The sequence below is a fragment of the Neophocaena asiaeorientalis genome, unplaced genomic scaffold (genome assembly GCF_003031525.2).
Source record: "Neophocaena asiaeorientalis asiaeorientalis breed wild unplaced genomic scaffold, Neophocaena_asiaeorientalis_V1.1 scaffold409, whole genome shotgun sequence".
Classification (NCBI taxonomy): domain Eukaryota; kingdom Metazoa; phylum Chordata; class Mammalia; order Artiodactyla; family Phocoenidae; genus Neophocaena; species Neophocaena asiaeorientalis.
Genome location: NW_020175208.1, coordinates 1486698 through 1509266, shown reverse-complemented (window position 1 = coordinate 1509266; position 22569 = coordinate 1486698). Strand labels below are relative to the sequence as shown.

General features: G+C 49.9%; 1 protein-coding gene and 1 pseudogene across 1 annotated transcript in view; one reads left to right on the top strand and one right to left on the bottom strand.

The window, feature by feature from the left end:
* CSMD2 (CUB and Sushi multiple domains 2) overlaps positions 1-22569 on the bottom strand; it is a 641557-nt gene that overhangs the window by 322093 nt on the left and 296895 nt on the right. Inside the window, exon 8 of the mRNA XM_024765304.1 lies at positions 10642-10754. Within this exon, the coding sequence (XP_024621072.1) occupies positions 10642-10754 (113 nt within the window). The remainder of the gene's footprint in view (positions 1-10641; positions 10755-22569) is intronic.
* LOC112413338 (60 kDa heat shock protein, mitochondrial pseudogene) lies at positions 117-1643 on the top strand (annotated as a pseudogene).

Below are 22569 nucleotides of genomic sequence, written 5' to 3'. Positions count from 1 at the left end.
TTCCCTTGTCATTGAGGACCTGCCTCGCTGCCTTGGTCACCAGCCCTGCAGAAAGGCTTTTATTACTCACTGCCTTTTGCTGGACAAAGCCAGGTTCTGGCGCACCGGATCCTCATCTCACTGAGATTCATGCCAAAGATATAAAATTCGGTGCAGATGCCTAAGACCCAATGCTTCAAGCTGTAGACCTTCTAGCAGATGGGGAAGCCCTTACTACGGAGAAGAACAGTGATTACAGAACAGAGCTGAAGATGCCTCAGAGTAACAAAAGATGAGGTATCTGTTGCCAGGTCAACTGACTTAAAGGATAAATATAAAACTATCACACCAGACTAGATCGGGATGCTGCCGACACAAATGAAGAGGCTGGAGTGGCACCACCACTGCTACTGCACTGGCACTCTTGATTGCCATGGAAGGCTTCAAGAAGATTAGCAAAGGTGCTAATCCGGCGGAAACCAGGAATGGTGCGAGGCTGCGTGTTGACGCTATAACTGCTGAACTAAGGAAGCAGCCCAAACCTGTGCTAAACCCCGAAGAGACTGCTCAGTTTGCCACAATGTCTAAAAATGGAGACAGAAATCAGCAACATCATTTCTGATGTAACCACAAAGATTCAAAGGGTGTGCTTACAATAGAGGACAGGAAAACACTGTATGATGAATCAGGAACTGAAGGCACAAAAGTTGACTAAGATTACATATCTCTCTGCTTGAATAATACATCAAAAGTGCAGAAACGGGGATTCCAGGATACTGATGGTTTCTGGTATCCACTCTTGAAATTGCCAATGCCCAGTGAAAGTCTTTGGTTATAACTGTTGAAAATGCCCTCAGTACACTCAATTGGAATAGGATGAAAATTGGCTTTTGGGTTATAAGAGCCCAAGCTCCAGGTTTCGGTGTCACAGAATGAACCCAACAAGGCTGATGCTGCTGATGGTGTGGTATTTGGAAAAGTGAGCTGGACCCTCAATCTTTAAGAGGTTTTGCTTCATGACCTAGGAAAAACTGGAGAAGTTATTGTGACCAAAGGTGATGCCACATTCTTGCAAGGAAAAGGCAACAATATTGAAATTGAGAAACATAGTTAAGAAATCACTGAGCAGTTAGAATGTTACTGTTAGTGACCATGAAAAAGAAAAACTAAATGAACATCTGGCAAAACTTCAGATGGAGTAACTCTGCTGAAGATTGCTAGGACAGGTGACGTGGAAGACGATGAAAAAAAAATAGTCCCAGATGCTCTGAATGCCACAAGAGCTGCTGTTGACAAAAGAGTCACCTGGATGCTTTGCTTCAGTGCGTTCCAGGCTTGGATTCACTGATCCAGCTAAATGAAGAGCAAAAAATTGGTACAGAAATCATTCAAAGAACACTCAAAACTCTGGCAATGACCGTTGCTAAGAATGCAGGTGTTGAAGGATAACGGATAGTTGAGAAATTTTTGCAAACTTTATCTGAAGCTGGTTATGCACCATGCTGGGCAATTTTTAAAATATGGTGGCAAAAGGAATCGTCAACCCAACTCAGATGGTAAGTAGTGCTCTGCTGGGAGATGCTGGTGCAGTTTTTCGGTTAACCACAGCAAAACTCGCTGTGCCGCTGGAATTGCTAAAGGAGAGGAGGACCCTGGCATGGTAGATGGGGGGCAGCATAGGGGGTGGCCCATGTTCTAATTCCTAGGAGCTATTTAAAATATTTTTTATTTTATATTGGAATATAGTTGATTAACAGTGTTGTGTCAGTTTCAGGTGTACCGCACACTGATTCAGTTATAACCCTAACCCTAACCCTACTGTATAGCACAGGGAACTCTGCTAAACACTCTGTAATAACCTAAATGGGAAAAGAATTTGAGAAAGAATAGAGACATGCTTTGCTATTAATAATGGGCTGTGCAGCGGTCTTCATGAACAGCTTCCCAGAAGTCAGCTGGAGGAGACGACCGGAAGAAGAATGTTTAAGGGAATCTCTATGGCCATCAGTTATTGGTTTCAGTTGCCTTTGCAACACTTTCCTCTCTCCATGGAACATCCTTTCTCCTCTTTTCTGCTCGGTTACCTCTTGTTGGAAGGTCTCACTCAGAGGTTACTTCTTCTCTGCCTCTCTGTCTACGTCTCAGGGAGTAGCCAGTGCCCTCTCCAGGCTTCATTCGGACCTCTGCTGAAGCCCTCATTACACGGGAACAGCAGGTCAAGCCTAGCCATTTGCCTCATGAGCTCCTATGTCTGCATCCCGGGACTGACACAGAGCCAGGCATATAGAAGGTTTCCAATAAGGGTTTGATGACTGAGTGGATGAATGACCCACTGTTACAGAATATGTGCTTTGAATTAATTTCTGGCAAAAGGAAGGGGTTACACTTGAAGCCTGGTGAGGTGAGGGGCATCACGTATGTGTTCACGCTCACTTTTCAGTTCAGGCCCACTTTTTTTTTTTAAGATTTCTTTTTTTTTTTTTATGTGTACCATTTTTTAAAGTTTTTATTGAATTTGTTACAATATTGCTTCTGTTTTACGTTTTGGTTTTTTGGCCGTGAGGCATGATCTTAGCTCCCCGACCAGGGATCGAACCCTGCGTTGGAAGGTGAAGTCTTAACCACTGGACTGCCAGGAAAGTCCAGGCTCCCTCTTGATTGAATTCAGGAGCTTGGCTTTGTAGGTAGCCGGCCCTGGGCTCCTGAGACTTATGCTGAGGCCCCCAGAGGCCCAAACCTGGAAATGAGGCTGGTAAGGGTCTGGCAGCTCAGAGGGCTGCCAAGAATAGGACAGATGAGTCAGAGCTTGAGCCATGGGACACCTGAGGCATTTTTGCTCTGGCCCAGGACTGTGGATCGATCACAAGTAAGAACGCAACATGTTCATGTGAAAAACAGAAGCTTCAGCTTGTTACCGTAAAAAGCCTCAAGCATCTCAGTAAATGCAAATTGTTCTCAAATGGAAAAGTTTATTTGGCAGACAATTGAGACTCAGCACAGGACTTCTAGAAAGCAGAATATCTTCCAGTCTCCTGGTCACCAGGGTTGACTTGACAAGACAGGCAGTAAGAAGGGACAGCGGGGCCAGGCTGGGATCTGGCTGAAGGGAGGGACGGACACTAGAAGATGATCATGAGGTCAGAGTGGCAGCAAAGGGAACACGTGTGAGAAGGAGCCAGAGCGGGCAGCTCGCTCTCACTGCACAAGGGTTTCCCATACAACAAACAGGGGGTCAAGGTGACTGATGGGGTAGGAAGCTTCAAGTTTCCATTTCTTGAGTGACTGCTACGTGTCCAATATTTTACCAGGAGCTCCTTTAATTTCCAGTAGCCCTGTGGGGTTAATATTATTCCCTCTACAGACGAGGAAAGCAATAATGAGCGGTGCTATCCTTCCTGCCAGGGAAGCCCCTCACCCTTTGTGATCATTGGCCACTGTGGGCATTTAAAAAAAGGCTCTTCTCACTGTCATCCCATTAGGCTTAAAAAAATAAAAGCGGAACAACCAAGAAAGCAATTAACACTCTGAGAAGGACTGGAAATACTCCTTGCTTGGAGACAGAGGGATTGATTATACAACCTCAGTGGCCTTCCCAAACCGGTAGGAACCTTATAGAACCTCAAGTCCTGGGGTTGCCAGGTACAGGAACCTCTTTTAATCTGCTTAGGTAAATGCCTGCTACAAATAGGTCAAAGAGAGAATTCTCTGGTTGAAGCTGGGGTGGAAATCCCACCTGCTCAGCCCCTAGCAAAACAGCTGCTGGGAGAACCCCTTGGCCTGCAAGGAACCCACTTTTAAAGCTCACTCTCTTGGGCCCATATTACACACATGGGGAGGACTCGTGCCCTAAGAGGGGATTGGCGGCCTCAGCCTCTACTTTGCCTTTATCTCTAGACTAGACCTTTCTTCTCTGAGCTACAGATGGACAGAATAGCCAAGTACTTATTAGATAGTCTCTCAACCCCTGATGTCCCAGAATCAATGTGTCTCAAGCAAAATCCATCCCCTACCTCCCTGTGCCAGAGGCTACCTTGGTGAATAGTACTTTTTTTTTTTTTTTACACTCACTTACTCAAGCTAGAAACCTAAGATTCACCCCTGATGCATTCATCTGCTTTCCCCATCCCCCCTCACTCCCAAATCTGACGAGTCCTGAGTCCAGGGAGGTTTGCCATGGAAAGGTCCCTTCTGGTCTGTCTGCCCCTCTCCCTCTCCACCGCCTCTGCCTAAACTCTGGATCCTCATCCTCATTCTCCAGAACTCTTAACTGTCCCCCACTAGTTTCATTCTAGAGCAAAGATTTTTCTAGAATGAAAACATGATCACACCTTCCCTCTTGTTAAAACTTCTGATCACCTCTCATCACCATGGAACCAAGCCCAGCTTTACTGCAGCTTTTTACGACGAGACCCCCACCTCTCTTTCTGGCCTCGTGACCCCGCTACCCCTCACTGCTTTGTTTTTTTTTTCCTTGTTGTTTGTTTGTTTGTTTTTGCTGTACGTGGGCCTCTCACTGTTGTGGCCTCTCCCGTTGCGGAGCACAGGCTCCGGATGCGCAGGCTCAGCGGCCATGGCTCACGGGCCCAGCTGCTCCACGGCATGTGGGACCCTCCCAGACCGGGGCACGAACCCACGTCCCCTGCATCGGCAGGCGGACTCTCAACCACTGCACCACCAGGGAAGCCCCCTACTGCTTTGGACTGCAGACTTCGCTCTAGGTCGGCAAATGTTTTCTGTAAAAGGTCTGTGAGTAAATATACTATAGGCTGTGGCCCATCGTCTCAGGTGCAAACTACCCAACTCCGGTAGCAATGAAGCAGTTGTAGACAATCTGTCTATGAATGAGTGTAACTGAGTTCCAAGAAATCTTTACTTATGGACACTGAAATTTGAATTTCATGTAATTTTTATGTGCTATGAAATATTCTTCTTCTTCTGATTTTTTTCCTCCAACTATTTAAACATGTAAAACCCATTATTAGCTCAAGAACCATATGAAAACAGACAGAGCGTGAGGTCTGGCCTGCAGGCTATAGTTTGCTGACCTGTGCTCCAGATACACACAGATACTTGTGGTTCCTTAGACTTAGCACTTTCACGCAACCTCGCTTCAGCTCTACCTGGAATGCTTCTTTCCACTGACTGTCTGGCATCTTTCTGAGACTCACACTGAAGTCACTGCCCTTTTCCGGCTCTCCTTAAGTGTGTCCAGCAAAACGAAGTGCTTCTTTATCTCCAGTCCTAGAACCCTTCATCAGGCCTCAACTATAGCTCTTCTCATGTGGCAGAGAAGTTGTAGATTCATGTCTGTTCCTCTCTTGAACGTGCTCTCCTTGAGAGCAGAGACTGGCCTCGTTGTGTTCATCTTTCTGTGCTGTCACGTGGTAGTGTCACATGGGACACGCTTGTTAAATGAAATACAATTGCCCACCTTCCGACAGCCAGCTCCCGGCAAAGCAAGCCTAGAACTCAGATCCTCTGATACCATGTAGTATTGGTTAAAATTGTGCCTAGCTATGAACAGCCCTAAATTCTGATTGGATTGAGACAGGAATGGAATGTGCTGTGTTGTAGGTTAGTTAGATTTATTTTATTTTAATTTTATTTTTTGTTTCTCTGGGACAAAACATCCATCGATATAATCAGGAGTTGGTAATTGTTGGCTCTGAAGCGCCCTACATCCCTTGAGACTCTAATGCCATAAAGCTGAGTGCGGGTGAAGCTGATCCCATGCTGATGACTCCCCAGGTCCATTCTTTAAACTTCTCCCCCCTGCTCTGTGCCCCCAGAGCCAGACCCCTGTGGACGGCTACGGAACAAGGGGGCCCACTGGTCAAACTGGTCAGTCTCCCAGGGCATAGAGCAGACTGTTCTCTTGTTGCTGGTTTCCTATTGGGTTTGCAGATGGGAGGCACAGCAGATGTGAGGGAGGGAGATGGGCAAGATCTGGTTACAGATTCCTGGGGCCCCCTCCTCCTGCACTGGTTACTGATTCCCAGGCCCCCTCCTCTTGCACTGGTGACAGATTCCCGGGCCCCCTTTGCACTGGTTACTGATTCCCAGGCCCCCTCCTCTTGCACTGGTTACTGACTCCCAGGCCCCCTCCTTCTGCACTGGTTACTGGTTCCCAGGCCCCCTCCTCTTGCACTGGTTACTGACTCCCAGGCCCCCTCCTTCTGCACTGGTGATATTTCCAGGTCCCTCTTCCTGCACTGGTGACAGATTCCTGGGCCCCCTCCTGCACTGTAGTTTGGCAGTGGTCAGGCTCAGCTGTGCCGGGCGGCCCCCCTTCAATGGCTCCGGCTCTTGCTCCTCTGTCCCCTGGCCCTTTCTCTACTGTGGTAACGGTCTCTCTGTCGTTCATTCTCCGGGTAATCTCATTAAAAAGAAACCCTCTGGGGTTTCCTTTAATCTCACCTTTACCTCTGTAATTGGACCCTTCACTAAACCTTCTTCAGTTAAAGCCATGCAGTAAGTATGCTCCCGTCTCCTACTAGACCCCTGGCGGAAAGCTCTCTCTGCTACTCTTTGGGACTGAACTTGCAAGTAGCAAAACTTAGAATGGTCTTTAGTGGTTCCAAAGTTTTCCCTCCTTTAGAGCAATGTTTCTCATTCGGGGGTGATTTTGCACTCAGGGGACATTTGGCAAAGTCTAGAGACTTTTTGGTTGTCGTGTGTGTGTGGGGGGGGCGCGTTGCTGGCATCTAGCATCTAGTGGGTAGAGGCCAGGGATGCCGCTAAACATCCTGCAGTGCGTGGGGCAGGTTCCCACAACAGAGGATCATCCAGGCCACGATGTCAGTTGTGCAGAAGCTGAGAAACCCTGCATTATAAAGCTACCAACTGAGCTTCCAAATGATTATTGTAGACCCTTGCACTGTATACCCTGAGTCTGGAAAACACGAGAGAAAGTTCACAGGGGAGAATCATGTATGAACACAACCAGTATACAGTGCAATATGTTAGGATGCCAGACCCAGATAAACACGGCTGGGGTCCACGCTCAGACTCCGACATTCTATCGAGGAGACCTTGAGCCAGATACCTACCCTCTCTGCAACTCTCGCTCCTCATCTGTAAAACGGGGCTAGTAGTAGTACCTGCTTTACACAGTTGCTGTTAGGTCTGAATGAAGTAATACATGCCAAGTTCTTGAAACCCAGAGAGACACGCTGGCACACACCAGTGTGCAAATCCTGTTCTGGGCTGTCTTGGGCGGAGTCAGAGAGAGAATAAGAAAGGGCCTGACTTTGAGAAGTTCATAACTAAAACCGCTTTTCAGATTGTGGGTTGTTCCCTGCTACAGACGTGTGAAATTGATTTCGAGGTTGCAACTAACATTAAAAATTGGAAAAGAAATTTTCAGGGTGCCTCACCCTTACTAAGGGTAAATACCACTTGGTGACATTTTCCTTTTCGTTCTGCAGATATATATGTGTGTCCTGGGTTGCGATGGAAAATGTATTTTTTTATGGTGGGGTGAGATTAACAAAACAAAGTTTAAAAGATACCAGTCAAATAGGAAAAGTGAGGCACCCAAAGCACCGTGAGAAGGCCCTGTGATTTTGCAGAAAAACTCACATAGGGCTGCGAATGAATTCCAGCTTCACCATGTATAGGCTGTGTGATCTGTGCGTGTTGGGCAAGTTACATAACCTCTCTGAACCTCAGCTTCCTCAACTGAAATACGGAAATTAAAAACATATTCGCCACTGCGCTGTGGGGAGGATCGAATGGGGCAACACGCATACACTGCCTAGTACAGGGCCTGGTACACAGTAGGTGTGCAATGGATGTGTGCCCCTGACCTAGAGACTGCCTGGCCTGGGTCCTCATTGGCAGAAAACCCTAATGTATGACCGTGACAAATGGGCCCTCAGAAACTTGAAATATTAGAAACACCTGGTACCTATTTAATCAGATGAAACAGTAACATTCATCTCTTCTTTCCTAGTTTGGAAAACACAACAGAAAGATCCAGAGAGGTGCTTCACTCCCGCAAAGGCCCAACCTCAGCGGCAGAAAGAATGTATCCAGGAAAGCTCTCGGAGCCAGGCTCGTCAGACCAGGTTGGTTTCCTGTTTATTTTTAAACATATTTCAAGGGACTCCTGCTACCCAAGGCTAAGGAAATGAGGTTATTCATAAAAGATTCAGATTTTACAGGTAATGCTTCTACTCTCAGTGCTGCTTTTATCCCAGTGTCCAGCCTGAAAGCCTGGCCCTGGGGGGCCCCGCTCTGCCGGTGCCACCTCCCGGGTGGGCAGTGTGCTCAGAGCCTCCGAGGTGAGGCTTGGAGGGACGAGCTGCCAGGATCTCCTCCACTGGAGTCACTGCTCCCTCCCGCCCCTCGGCGGTGAGGTGGTGATCACAGCTCTACACACCAGTGTGCAAATCCTGTTCTGGGCTGTCTTGGGCGGAGTCAGAGAGAGAATAAGAAAGGGCCTGACTTTGAGAAGTTCATAACTAAAACCGCTTTTCAGATTGTGGGTTGTTCCCTGCTACAGACGTGTGAAATTGATTTCGAGGTTGCAACTAACATTAAAAATTGGAAAAGAAATTTTCAGGGTGCCTCACCCTTACTAAGGGTAAATACCACTTGGTGACATTTTCCTTTTCGTTCTGCAGATATATATGTGTGTCCTGGGTTGCGATGGAAAATGTATTTTTTTATGGTGGGGTGAGATTAACAAAACAAAGTTTAAAAGATACCAGTCAAATAGGAAAAGTGAGGCACCCAAAGCACCGTGAGAAGGCCCTGTGATTTTGCAGAAAAACTCACATAGGGCTGCGAATGAATTCCAGCTTCACCATGTATAGGCTGTGTGATCTGTGCGTGTTGGGCAAGTTACATAACCTCTCTGAACCTCAGCTTCCTCAACTGAAATACGGAAATTAAAAACATATTCGCCACTGCGCTGTGGGGAGGATCGAATGGGGCAACACGCATACACTGCCTAGTACAGGGCCTGGTACACAGTAGGTGTGCAATGGATGTGTGCCCCTGACCTAGAGACTGCCTGACCTGGGTCCTCATTGGCAGAAAACCCTAATGTATGACCGTGACAAATGGGCCCTCAGAAACTTGAAATATTAGAAACACCTGGTACCTATTTAATCAGATGAAACAATAACATTCATCTCTTTCCTAGTTTGGAAAACACAACAGAAAGATCCAGAGAGGTGCTTCACTCCCGCAAAGGCCCAACCTCAGCGGCAGAAAGAATGTATCCAGGAAAGCTCTCGGAGCCAGGCTCGTCAGACCAGGTTGGTTTCCTGTTTATTTTTAAACATATTTCAAGGGACTCCTGCTACCCAAGGCTAAGGAAATGAGGTTATTCATAAAAGATTCAGATTTTACAGGTAATGCTTCTACTCTCAGTGCTGCTTTTATCCCAGTGTCCAGCCTGAAAGCCTGGCCCTGGGGGGCCCCGCTCTGCCGGTGCCACCTCCCGGGTGGGCAGTGTGCTCAGAGCCTCCGAGGTGAGGCTTGGAGGGACGAGCTGCCAGGATCTCCTCCACTGGAGTCACTGCTCCCTCCCGCCCCTCGGCGGTGAGGTGGTGATCACAGCTCACTCTTCCCTCAGGCCTCTGTCCTACGCACACCAATATACCACACTCTCTCACTCACAACACAGCCCACTCTATCCCCCAGGGTCTTATATAGGGCCTTCTGCTTAATGGGTGTGCAGTACAAGTTCATATTGAATCAACCAGAACCAACGTCAGTTTGTAATTGGTGATAGTAATGGCTTAATGAGCAACTCTGAAGCCAACCCTCGGTGTTTATCTCTCTGGATAAATTTTGTGTACTTTGAACAAACTCAAGTTGAAAAGGAATGCTGTCATCTACTCCCACCCATCCATTGGATTTGGGGATCTCCTCTAGGCGTGGAGAGCTCCCTGCCTCGCGGTCAACCCACTCATTTTTATGGGCGGCTCTCGGGGTTAGGAAATTCTTCACGATTGGAGCAGAAATCTGCTTACCTGCAGTTTCCACCTGCCATTCTCGGTCTGATCCCTTGCCACCAGACAGCTCTTCACAGATGTGAGCACCTAAGCTAGAGAGCTCCCTAGAGCTGTTTTGCCTATCGTTTGTCAAACGTCTGTGTTCTACGTGAAATGAACAAGAGCCGAAATGCGGGCAGCTCTCCCACTTTATACCTGGGTAGGCTAAACTCTGCCGGTTAAGTGGGTGGGCTCTGGATTCAAAAGGCAGGAGTTCAGATGGTCTTGGGAAACTGCCTTCATTTCTCTGGGCCTCAGCTCTCTCGTCCATCAAATGGGGATGGTGACGGTGTTTACTTCACAGGGTAACGATGAAGATTAAGTGAGATGACGCTGACCAAGCGCCTAGCACAGTGCCCGGCTCTCAGGAGGCCCTTGGCATAAACTAGTATGATTTGCCTGGCCTGAAGACGGGCAGCTCAGGGTACAGCATTCTGCACAATTTGAGAAGTGTCCTCCCTTGGACACCAGACCGCAACGGCAGATGTAGACACGCAGATATGCAGACCTCTGACTCTGCAAATGAGAGCAGGACAGCAGAGGCAACTGTACCCTGAAGACACACCGGACCCAGTCCGGGGACAAGATGGCCCCAGGCCTCATCTCTGCCGCCCCCCGCCCCCCCAAGGAAGCAGGGCAGCCCGGCCCCGCCTACCTTGGTACTGGGCGCTGAAGCCGCGCTGCCGGTGGTTGCCGTCCGACGTGAAGTGCAGCCGTAGCCAGTTTTTACTGCTGATGACGGGGGCCGGGAGGCTGGCTCCGGTGAACCTGTGGGGACAGGAAGACGGGGTCAGGGACCACAGCTGCCTGAGACCGGGCACCCGGGAATCTCCCCACTGCCCATGTGTGCTGGGGCCTCCTCCCAGGCCTGGCAGAAGGGAAGGCCGTGCTGGCCCGGCCGCCCACCAGTAGCCTGCAGCCTGGGCTGCTGGAGCTGGTTCCCCCAGGGGCTCTTCCCACTGCTGAGTTGCTGAGAGGAGGGGGCGATCCTTCAGGCCTGGAACAGAGGCCTATTTCTCCACCTTCAGCAGAGGTCTAGCTGCCCAGGAGAGAGGTCCAACCCTCCCAGCAGAGGCCCGTCACCCCAGCAGATGTCCACATACCCACCCCCAGCAGAGATCCAGATTCCCCACAAAGGTCCAGCCCCAAGCAGGGGACCAGCCCAGCTCTCCGGAAGAGGTTCAGCTACCCCGAGCCAGCCCCTCAGGGACGCGAAGGAGTCAGGAGAAAGGGCTCAGGCAGCCACTACAGGCAGCACGGCCCTTCCCAGGTGTGAGAGCCTGTTTGGGGGTCACTAACTAGGCGCTGGGTCTTCTCTGGCTCCTGCCCCTGTCTCTGCTCCTCCACAGGAGGCCAGCCCCCACTGCTGGGCCACCTCTCCACCCTTAGATTAGCCTTGTCTGCTTTCAGCCAGTCCGGCTCAGTGGCTGGGAAACCCGGATATCCCCGACCGTCGCCAGGTACTGCCCCAGCCTCTCGACCAGCTGTGTCCTGAGCCAGCTTTCAGGTCAATCAGGTCTTTCCTCCTAGAGTTGCTCAGAGATCAAGAACCTTCCATGGCTCCCCGGTGCCCACGCAAGACCGGCTTTCCAAACTTTCCGCACTGTCCCCTGCTTGAACGGGACTCCGCTCAGTGCTGGCCCCTCTGCCACACCCAGGCGAAGCCCCGGATGCCCCTCGTCGCTCTGCTCGCTGTCCTGCACCCCAGGAGCCCCTCGCCCTTCTCTCCTCAACCCCACAGCCTCCAGCGGGCCGATGCCCAGTGTCTCTCTGCTCCTCCAACCTGCGTCTGAATCAGGGACCAAACCTCCTGATGTATCCCCTTTGGCACCATCGCTCCCACCCCGCCTGGACACCCTGCTTACATCGAAGCATTCCAAGCTTTCTCCTTTTCTATGCCTTTGCCTTTTCTGCCTGGAATGTACCCGTGCGTAACCCTCTCTCCTGCTCCAGCCGTATCACTTGAGACACTTCGGGATGCCCTCAGATACCATGTCCCCAGGAAGGCCTTTCCTATTCTCCTTGGCTCTGAAGCCACACGGACTTGGGTTCAGATCCAGGCTTCACCGCTTCCTACCAGTGTGACCTGGGACCAGTTAGTTGATCTTTCTGAAAATGGAGGAAAAATACTGGCCCGGAGAGTCTGTGGGAGTACGTGAGAGGCCTTACGGGCAAAGAACCTAGCCCAGTATCTGACACATATTAGCTCAATAAACATAATTTTCCTTTCCCCTCCTCTGTCATGCCACAGCATGTTATTAAAATTATAATTCATTTATCTAGGTGTGTGTCTCCCTGGGATAATGCCTCAAAGAGGGCGGTGCAGACTGGTGGGTGGGTGGGGGAGGGGAGAAGCTGGGACTCTAGAGGGATCGGCTGTGTTATCTTATGAAAATTACTTAAATTCTCTGTAACTTCATCTGTAAAATGAAGATAGTAATCCCTCTCTCAAAGGGCTGCCGGGATTGAATGAGATAATACACAAAAAAGACTTAAGCACGGTCTCTGCAAAATAGAAAGCTCTTGGTAAATGGCAGCTGCTATGTTATTCTCCATCATCTTTATTCTTCATCTCTGTACTAAGCACCTAACACAATGCTCGATACAAAGTAGGTGTGTCAGGATTCCAGAAGAAAACAGATGGCTCGGTCATATGAGAATAATTCCAGTTGAATGAATGGCCTCGTCACCACCAGGGATGGGGCAGTATCCGGAGGCTGTTAACAGGGGTCTGGTTTCCACTCACAGGCCTGGAGAGGACATGGTTATCCCTGAAGGAGAGGGTAGCATAGAAAGGGCCACCATGCAGGACCCAGATCTTCAGTCAGTGGAGATGACAGCCAGTTTGTGAAAATCCCACAAGGAGGGAGAAAGACACACTCTCCTCCCTCCCCTCCCCTCCTCCAATGTACTGCTGATGCTTCTGTCGATGTAGCCCAATTGGAAGCCAGAGGGCAAGGGAGCATATGGATGCAGTCTCACAAGTAAGTCTTCCTAAGCATGGAACAGGGTAGACAAGGGAGGGGAGATGATCTGGAGGGGTGAAAGGAAGAGATCCAGCATGGTGGGTCTCCATAAATGCGTATTAGACAAAGGAACTAACCAAGGAGCTTCTCACCCTGCAAAACTGAGTTTTTACTATAATGAAAAGCTGACATACACCAACCTCCAGGAATATCACCCATATTGCTATGGTAGGAGCTATTACAGAAACCAATTACTGTATTTCACCAGACCCCATTTAAAATACTTTATTACAGGCAGAGTCATTTAAGTTTTCTAAGGAGCCACAAACAGTATTGTGGGTTTTTTCTTCCCCAGGCCAAATTCAATTCTATCTCAATGACAAAGCCTGGAGGCTATTTACATAAGGGAGGTAGAAATAGGGAGAAGTTACGTGAATAATTCAGAACCAAAGGCTGTTCACTGCAGGATGGAATGAGGGGAGGATGCTGGGGTCCCAAGAGCAGGAAGAGAGTAATGATCAAGGTTGTAACCGCAAGTCAGAAAGTCGGTATTCTCCAACCCTGGGATCTGCATTAATCCCCAATGGTACAGGCTGGAGGAGCCCGAAGGGACATCCCCTGCCTCCCATTTCTCCCACACCTTCACCTGCTCCCAGGAATCCTGATGATAATTGTTCATTCCCAAGGCTTAAACTCAGGGCCCTGTGCATCTTTACTCTGCACTACTCCTGCCTCCTTGGACATAAATGCACATTTGAGAGTTTTCTTGGCATCTGTCAGAGAATGGGAGGCTTAAACGTTGGAATCATCACATTAAACACTGCCATTGCGATGGTATCATGCCTCACGCAAAACTCTCCAATACAAAGAACAAATTACTGATGCACACAACAACATGAATGATTCTCAGAAGCATTACGCTGAGTGATAAAAGAGTATATACTGTGCGAATCCCTTTTTATGAAACTCTGGAAAAGACCGATCTACAGTGAGAGAAAGCACAGTGGCTGCCAAAGCTGGGGGTGAGAGGTACAGGTGGGGATTGCCTGGGAAGGGGTACAGGGGAACCTTCTGGGGTGACGAAAATGTTCTATATCTTGAATGAGATGGTGGTGATATGGCATATACACATTTGTCAAAGCCCCCAGAACTGTACATTTAAAATGGGTAATTTTAGGGACTTCCCTGGTGGTGCAATGGTTAAGAATCCGCCTGCCAATGCAGGGGACGTGGGTTTGAGCCCTGGTCCGGGAAGATCCCACATGCCGTGGAGCAACTAAGCCCGTGTGCCACAACTACTGAAGCCCGCACTGCCTAGAGCCCGAGCTCTGCAACAACAGAAGCCACCACAATGATAAGACTGCGCGCCACAACAAAGAGTAGCCCCCGCTCGCCCGTGCGCAGCAGCCAAGACCCAATGCAGAAAAATTAATAAATAAATTTAAAAAAATAAAATGGGTAATTTTATGTAAATTATACCTTAATAGAGTTAATTAAAAACAAATCTTCAGTGGCTCTAATCCTTAGAGTCAAAGACCATACCAGGGTCTACAAGCCTTAAAAAAGCCAGCGTGTCTTCACCTCTCATGTCTCCTCCTCTACTTACGCTTTACGCTCCAGCCACATGGGTCTCCATGCTGTTCAAAACTGGCCAGGACTGGGCTTCCCTGGTGGCGCAGTGGTTGAGAGTCCGCCTGCCGATGCAGGGGACACGGGTTCGTGCCCCGGTCCGGGAAGATCCCACATGCTGCAGAGCGGCTGGGCCCATGAGCCTGCGCATCCGGAGTCTGTGCTCCGCAAAGGGAGAGGCCACAGCAGTGAGAGGCCTGCATACCGCAAAAAAAAACAAACCCAAAAAACTGGCCAGGACCGCTCCTGCCTCGGGCTCTTTACACTTGACAGTTTCTTTGCCTGCTGGCTAGGTCTTCTCCCAGACTGCCACCTGGCTCACCCTCTCACTTTCTCAAAGCCCTTGGCCAAATGCCACCTTCCCAGTGAAGCCTTCCTGGTCTGACTTTTGCCTGCTTTCCCTCTCTGAGCACGTCACATAGACTTGCAGACAGACAGACACACACATACCCCATTCTCTAATCAAACAGAAGACCTATGTGAACTGGAACACACACTGCTTTTTAGTGCTTCTCTGCCTTTGCATGCTCATAATGCCTTTTCCCCTTGCACCACCTGGCTGCACAGAGAGGTTAAGAAACTTGCACAAGGTCACACAGCTATTAAGTGGCAGAAGTGGGATTCAAACCCAAACCATCCCACTCATGCTAGATAGAGCCTCTGTACTCGGGGAAGGCAGTGGAACAGTTTAGGCTGAATTCCATCCTGTTCCTTTACTTTCCCTCCCTCCGCCTCCTCCCAGGATCCTCTTTAATTTTGCTCCGTGTTAGAATCATAATTAAAGAAGAGAAACACAAAGAGAGATTCTCCCCTTCAAATATTTCTGTCCATATTAACTTCACTATGGGGGGTCTGGGGAATTCCAAGTTCACCCAGGAAATTGCTGCGGCAGTACAACATAAAATGTATTTAAGCAATTATGCTCAATTCTTTTTTCTTTTTGGTAAATTGACTTCCGTTAAATGGGGCTTCCTTAATGGAATCTGGCTTGGGGAGAATAAAAAAAAAAAATCACTCTCTTTAATGCATGTAGTTGATTCTGGAAAAAGTGGCTTTCAGTTTCTCTGCAGAAAGCTCTAAGCTCTGCTTGCAGTAATAGGAGAGCTCAGAGCAGACTGTGTGGATAGCATTTCTTCTTAAGAAGCTTCTCGTACAGTCACGATGTTGGGGTGCTGAGAGACACGCCCCACAAGACGACAATAGTGATCTGCAAGGAATTGCTGCCTAATTTTAAACCGAGAGGGAGTAATATTAGGAGATCTTGGTTTAAATCTCAGCATCCCTGAAAATGGACATCCTCAGGGGAACTTTCATCCATTCATTTACTCACCAAGCACATACTCTGTACAAGGTACTCTGCCTGCCGGTGGCTACCACGCCCACTGTGGTTCCCTAGATACAACAGTTTCTGCAAAGCCTGTCATCTACAAGGTTCGGCTTCACCGTCTCCTTCTCTGTGCAGCTTCTTGGTCGATAGCCTCTGGCTTCTGTCCTCCCAGAACACCTTCTGTGGGCTTTATCTCTTAACCAAGTTATGTGCACAGCCTGGATCTGATTCAGGCTTGAAGAATCTTCCAGGGCCAAGCATAAACCACCACTCCACCCCCGACCCACCTGGCCGGGGAGAAAGTGACATACAGGAGGTGCTTGCCACCCCACTCCCAAGCCCTCTGCCCTTTCCACCTGCTGTCTGCTCTCTCCGCTGGGGAATGGAGAGAACACCATGATGCAACTAGGGGAAGCCTTCTGGAAATGTCTTGGTGGTGGCACCAAAGGACACCGAGGCCCTTGTTGGAGGCTGACTCCTGTTCCCCCTCCCAAGCTTCCTTTCACCCTTGAAGTGAGCCTTTATTGACTCAGCCCTGACACCCAGTCTCATCACAAATGATTTCCGTATCTGTTTTTCTTTAGCCAAACGCCTAGGACTCTTGCTCTATCGAGGAAAACACTTTTCCCAAGACAAACCTGTGATGTTACATATTTTCCAGGAACTGGGTGAACGTCTGGGGTGAGTGCAAGTCCCTTTTGGCTGTGGGCTGCTGGAGCACCCCGGCCTCTAGACTTATCTTTGGAAAGAGGCCCTTTGGCTTCCCGAGGTTCTGGTTCCCAGCAGTGCCTGCCCACCCCAGGTACTGAGGCAGTTCTGAGAGGTCTGAGCTACCCTACAAAGATTCAACTCGTGGCTACCTAACTGTATGTTCTGGGGGTTGTTTTCTATGCTCTGAACAAACCAAAGCTTCCCCTCTTCTTCTTCTGGAACCCCTATCATTCGAATGTTGGTACGTTTAATGTTGTCCCAGAGGTCTCTGAGACTGTCCTCAGTTCTTTTCATTTTTTTTTCTTTATTCTGCTCTGCAGTAGTTATTTCCACTATTTTATCTTCCAGGTCACTTATAGGAAGGAAGGAAGGAAGGAAGGAAGGAAGGAAGGAAGGAAGGAAGGAAGGTAGAGGATAAAAGAAAATAAAATAAAGTAAGGTAAAATGGCACATATATACAACGGAATATTACTCAGCCATAAAAAGAAACGAAAATGGGTTATTTGTAGTGAGGTGGATGGACCTAGAAACTGTCATACAGAGTGAAGTAAGTCAGAAAGAGAAAAACAAATACCGTATGCTAACACATATATATGGAATTTAAGAAAAAAAAAGTCATGAAGAACCTAGGGGTAAGATAGGAATAAAGACACAGACCTACTAGAGAATGGGCTTGAGGATATGGGGAGGGGGAAGGGTAAGCTATGACAAAGCGAGGGAGAGGCATGGACATATATACACTAACAGACGTAAGGTAGCTAGCTAGTGGGAAGCAGCCGCATAGCACAGGGAGATCAGCTCGGTGCTTTGTGACCACCTAGAGGGGTGGGATAGGGAGGGTGGGAGGGAGGGAGACACAAGAGGGAAGAGATATGGGAACATATGTATATGTATAACTGATTCACTTTGTTATAAAGCAGAAACTAACACATCATTGTAAAGCAATTATACTCCAATAAAGATGTAAAAAAAAAAGCTTCCCCTCCCCCGTCATTCCTGCTCGTCAGCGTCCTCTCTCCCCATGATGTGCGCTCTCCTCCCAGCCACCACACCAAGGCATCATCCTTAACTCCTTCCATTCCTTCGCTCCCGTGGCCAACTGTGGCCACATGGTCTTTACTGCACGACCGCAACGTTCCTCACCCGCGCCACAGAGACAGCCTTCTGATCTGCCCTCGGCCTCCATCCATCTTCCATACTCTGTGCGGGCATGTGCTCAAGTCACTGCCTTGCTGGAAACCCAGCAGCAAAGGACCACTGGCTCCAGGATAAAGTCTAAGCTTTTTCATGTCTTCCCTGTCCAGTGACACCCACTTTGAGCTCCAGGCACTTTCATGTCTCCACGCCTTTGCATATGCTATTCCCTCTGCCTGGAATGCCTTTTCCTGCCGCCCGACCTGGCTACCTGGGAAAATATCAGATTCCATGAACCTAACAAAATGCCTCCTTTCCTCCACCTCTCCCTCTCCCTGCCCCTGTGGGAGGAGCAGTGCCCTCCATGTGTCCACTCTGCACCTTGGACATGCCCCACGGCTGTACTGAGCACAGTAGGCTTTAATCATCTTTTGACCTGATGACCACCTCCCTGACTCGAAGGCGAGCTCCATACACGCGGGGACAGAATTTTCTTTGTCTCTGTGTGTCCAGCAACAGCACAGTGCCTGGCACACAGAAACAAATCAGTTCCATAGAACCGGGCTTGGCAAACCACGGTGAGCTGTCTCTTTTGTCAGTAAAGTTTCACTGGGTCACCACCGTGCTCGTTCATTTACATATCGTCTGCTTTCAGGTTACAAAGGCGGAGCTGAGTAGTTGTGACAGTAACTATAACCAGCAAAGCTGAAAATCTTTACCTTCCCCTTTACAGACGCCAAACGTAGAAGCCTTTCCCATGATGCAGTCGGTTGGTAAAAAATAATTTCTAAGTGGGGAATGATAAAAGGATACACACATAGCTTAAACACTTCATTATAATGTGAAAACACTTGGAGGGGCATGGTTTTTTTTTCTGGCCAGTCCATGTAACTCAGGAGCAAGGTCTTTCCTTTGACCGTGGGTTTCTTCTCTGCATTGTCTATCTTGCGTAAACTCCACCAATAATGCATCGCTCACCATTTCCAATTCTGCCACAGCTCCTCCGGCCAACATGATTATGGAGCACCTGCGATGTGCCAAGCATTGTGCTAGGCACTGGGGATGCAGCAGTGGGCAAGACACACCTGGCCCCCGCCCAGAGGGAAACAGCTCAGTGGCATGCCATTCTCTCACTCACTCACACCTAATATTTAGGAAGCAATTCTTTTCAGAGCATCTCCTTCATGGAACCATGTCAAAGCATTCAATTGAGTTTCCAGACATGCAACTATACTTCCTTTCACACTCATATTTCATCAGTTTATGTGATGTTTAATAAGTCACATAATTATAATAACAAGTATGACTGGTATTGAGAGAGTTGGCAATGAACCCATCTGATTCTCAGAAAGTGCAAGGCTCAGCTGGTGGGAGCACGGAGTGCACAGGCATTGGGGGTGGGGGAAGGAGGCAGCCCGCAGGCAGCCAGCGCTGAGGGCCACAGGGCCTCGGGCAGGAGGATCCATCAAGCCTGGGAGTGCCAGCGACTCCAGGGAGCTGCGTGGGGGGAGATGGTTAAAGCACTTTTATGACCCATGCTTTGTGAATGAATGAATGAATGAATGAGTGAACATGCAAACGACAGTGTCTTGCTTTCAACAGTGGGGCATCTTTTCTAATGCTATCCCCTTTGAGATCAGAAGAGTGGGAAACAGCCAGTCTTAACATCATATTTGAGCATTTCAGAGGCTTTCCAGGTCGGCTGCCTGGCTCTGCACAAATCCCAGCTCCAGCATTATGGACACATGGTCAGTCAAGGTGTGTTCTGAATGTTTCTGAAGATCAAGAACTCACCTCCCAGCCAAACTCTCCCTGTCCACTTTGACCCACCCCACCCTTCTTCTAGCGACTTCCTTTTCATCCATCCTGTGTCGTCTCACAGCCACTGGCTCCCGGAAGCCAGGTGGGCTTCTCCCTGGTACCTCCTTTTCTCTTGCAAAGAGTCCTTACACTTGGTCCATCCCAGTGCTTGTCTCATCACACATCGCGCAGGGATGTGCTTCCCCACCAAACCGCGAGCTCCCTGAAGACCGGAGCTGTTCCTTTCTTGTTTGGTTCTTCCCTCAGTACCTTGTGAGTGTCTGACACACGGGAAAGGTTCAAGAAATACTGCTCACGGGAAGAAGGAACGCTGAAATAAATGAACGGATGCATGAGGTCCTGCGGGAGGAAGCAGAGGGCATACGTGGGGAGAGCAGAGGAAAAGGCAGGTGAGCAGGGAAGCCTGGGGACAGCGGGGAGGGGCTCGGAGGCCACACGGGGTTCCATCCTGGTCTCCCGTGAAGACGTGCGGCCCCAGCCCCTTGGGCCCTCAGCCCTCACTCTGTTCCCCGTGTTCTGGGCAGCTGCTGGCACCTTCTGGGGAAACTCTTCTCATGGTGACGTGGCCTCAGTGCAGCAACGGTGGAGTCTGATAATCAACGTGGGCAAATGTTCCCTCTGTCCCAAGAAGCAACTCAATAAACTCAACAAATTATCATCGTTCTTCCCTGCTCGGCTAATTGTGAGCTCCAGGGAACCCACACAAACTACATCAGGTACGCGCTTGTCCTCCAGACGCACTGCTCCCTGGAGGGCGTGTGTCTGAGCCCGGGAGGGCTGGGGGACAGAGCTCCTGGCTGTGTTTGCTGTCGGGATGAGAGTGTTATCACGATGTCCTGGGGCTGTGAGTTGGGGGAAACACAGTGGGAAGGTCTGGGGAGTGGCTTGGGGCGTTGGTTCCTTCCACTCCCAGCTCAGCTACTCACCGGGCAGGGCTGCTGGGTGAGGGGTGTCCTGCCTCTGTGGAGAGACCGTGCCCATGATGCTAAAGTGAAAGGGGTTGGGTCTGGAGATGGGCACTGGCGCTGGGGGCCAAGCTCTGGGCAGGGGGCTTGTGGTGGTTTCCCCACAGCCTTTCAGGGCATGCCCAACTCTCTCTTCTTCTGTCTCCAGGTCTAACTATCAGGCAGTTCTACTCTTTTCTGAGTGCTAGAAGCCTCTGAAGATCAGTCTCCCTCCCTCGACACACAGCTCTGGGAAGGGGCAGCCTCGTGACACTAGGCCACAGCTGAATGGAGTGGGGTGGCCACGTGACCCAAGCTGGGCCAATCAGCTAACGGGACCGTGCGCGCACAGTGACTGACAGAAGGCCTCACAGGCCTAGCTCTCCCACAGGAGATTTGGGGAAAGGGTGTCCCCGCATCATGTCTCCCACCTCTGCTCCTGCCCCCCACCCCATCACTCGTCCTCCTCCAGGTCCCGCTCCAGTCTGACTGGGACAGAATCTAAGAGCAGTCTGGGTCCTGACCAGCTGCTGGGCCCTCAGCTGGCCGTTCCCTGCCCCCAGCCCGAGTGTCTGTTGCCATAGATTAGACCTGAGATCCAGCCTGCAGACCTGATGGTCCCCATGCCTGAAGATGTCCAAGCCTACCCCCACCAGGCTTCACCCAGGAACAGGGTGCCGGCCTTAGGAGTCCCGTGACCAAGGTGTGCTCACACACCACTTGGACCCTCTTCCCTTACTGGCTCAGGTCTCTGTCTAGGTGGAGACACCACCTGTCTGGTTCATCACCTGTCTTGTTCTCCTACAGAGGCAATAGGTTTAAGAAGGTCAGGGTTAAAGGCCAGGTCTCTAAAATCAGACAGGCCTGTATTTGAATCTGGGCTTGACTGCTATCTAGTTGGGAAATGTGGGCATGTACTACGAATGCTCTGAGCCTCGGTTTCTTCATCTGTGCAATGGGATTCTGTGCTCTTGCATATAACGCATCCAGGACTGTGCCTGACACGTTAGGTATCTCACAGATGTGAGCTATTTTACTCCCTTGCTTAGGTCTGAGAAGAGAGGAGATGGGATCTTATCAGTGCCTTGAACCCTAGCCTCCAGAGACCCCAGAATAGTGTGGCCTCATTTCCCTGGGGAAATAAGGATGCCTGCATCCACTCTGGTGAGAGCACAGTGCAGGGGTGAAAGGGCAGGGCACTCTGCGGCATCCAGCACAGCCAGTACACTTGGCAGCCACCTTCCTTCCCGCCCTCAGGCAGCCCCAGCCTGGCCTCCACTGGCTCGTGCTTACTCAGCCTTGCCCAGTTTCCACCTGTCACTGTAACAGGAATCGGAGAAGGGACCTGCCCCCATTCCAGGGAGGGTGGCAATGTATGCCTTGCAGAGGCCTCTGGGGATTAAATCTGGATAATACTTCTTATCCAGAGGAAATGTTTGCAGATGGCTTATCGAGGAGCCTCCCACGCCAGCCTTTGCCTGCCACTCCACTGCCATTCTGAGTTTGAGCATCCTCAACGTTCCCCCTCCCCCTCCAGGAGGCAGCTAGCCGGCCCCCGCCTGACGGTTCAGCAGCTCTGAAGCCCTGGCTGAGGAAGTGAACCTCCCAGGCGGCTGGAGAATGGATGAGTTAAACCGTCTGAGGGATCGGGGTTGCTAAGGTCAGTGAGGAAGCTATCGTACAGTCAGATGGAGCCGGATTCCCATCCTGCCTCCACACCCATGGGCTCTGTGACCTGGGGAGGCTGCTTTCCCTCTCTGAGCCTCTCTTGCCCCAGTGTGCATCTCACAGTGTGACTATGATGATTCAAGGTGCTGCAGGGATGCTCAGAAACTCCTGCTGAGGCTTTAAGACACAGCAGCCATCATTCTTGGTCACGTCAGAGCTCCGCGCAGCAAGGGAAACTCGTGGGCAAAGGATCTAACGTTTACTGAATCCAAAGCAGTTTGGGGCGGAGATTAAGCACATGGGCCCTGGAAGGCACCTGCCTAGGTTCAAGTCTCGTCTCTACACTTCCCAGCTGTCCAACTTTGGGCAGGTAACTGGCCTGC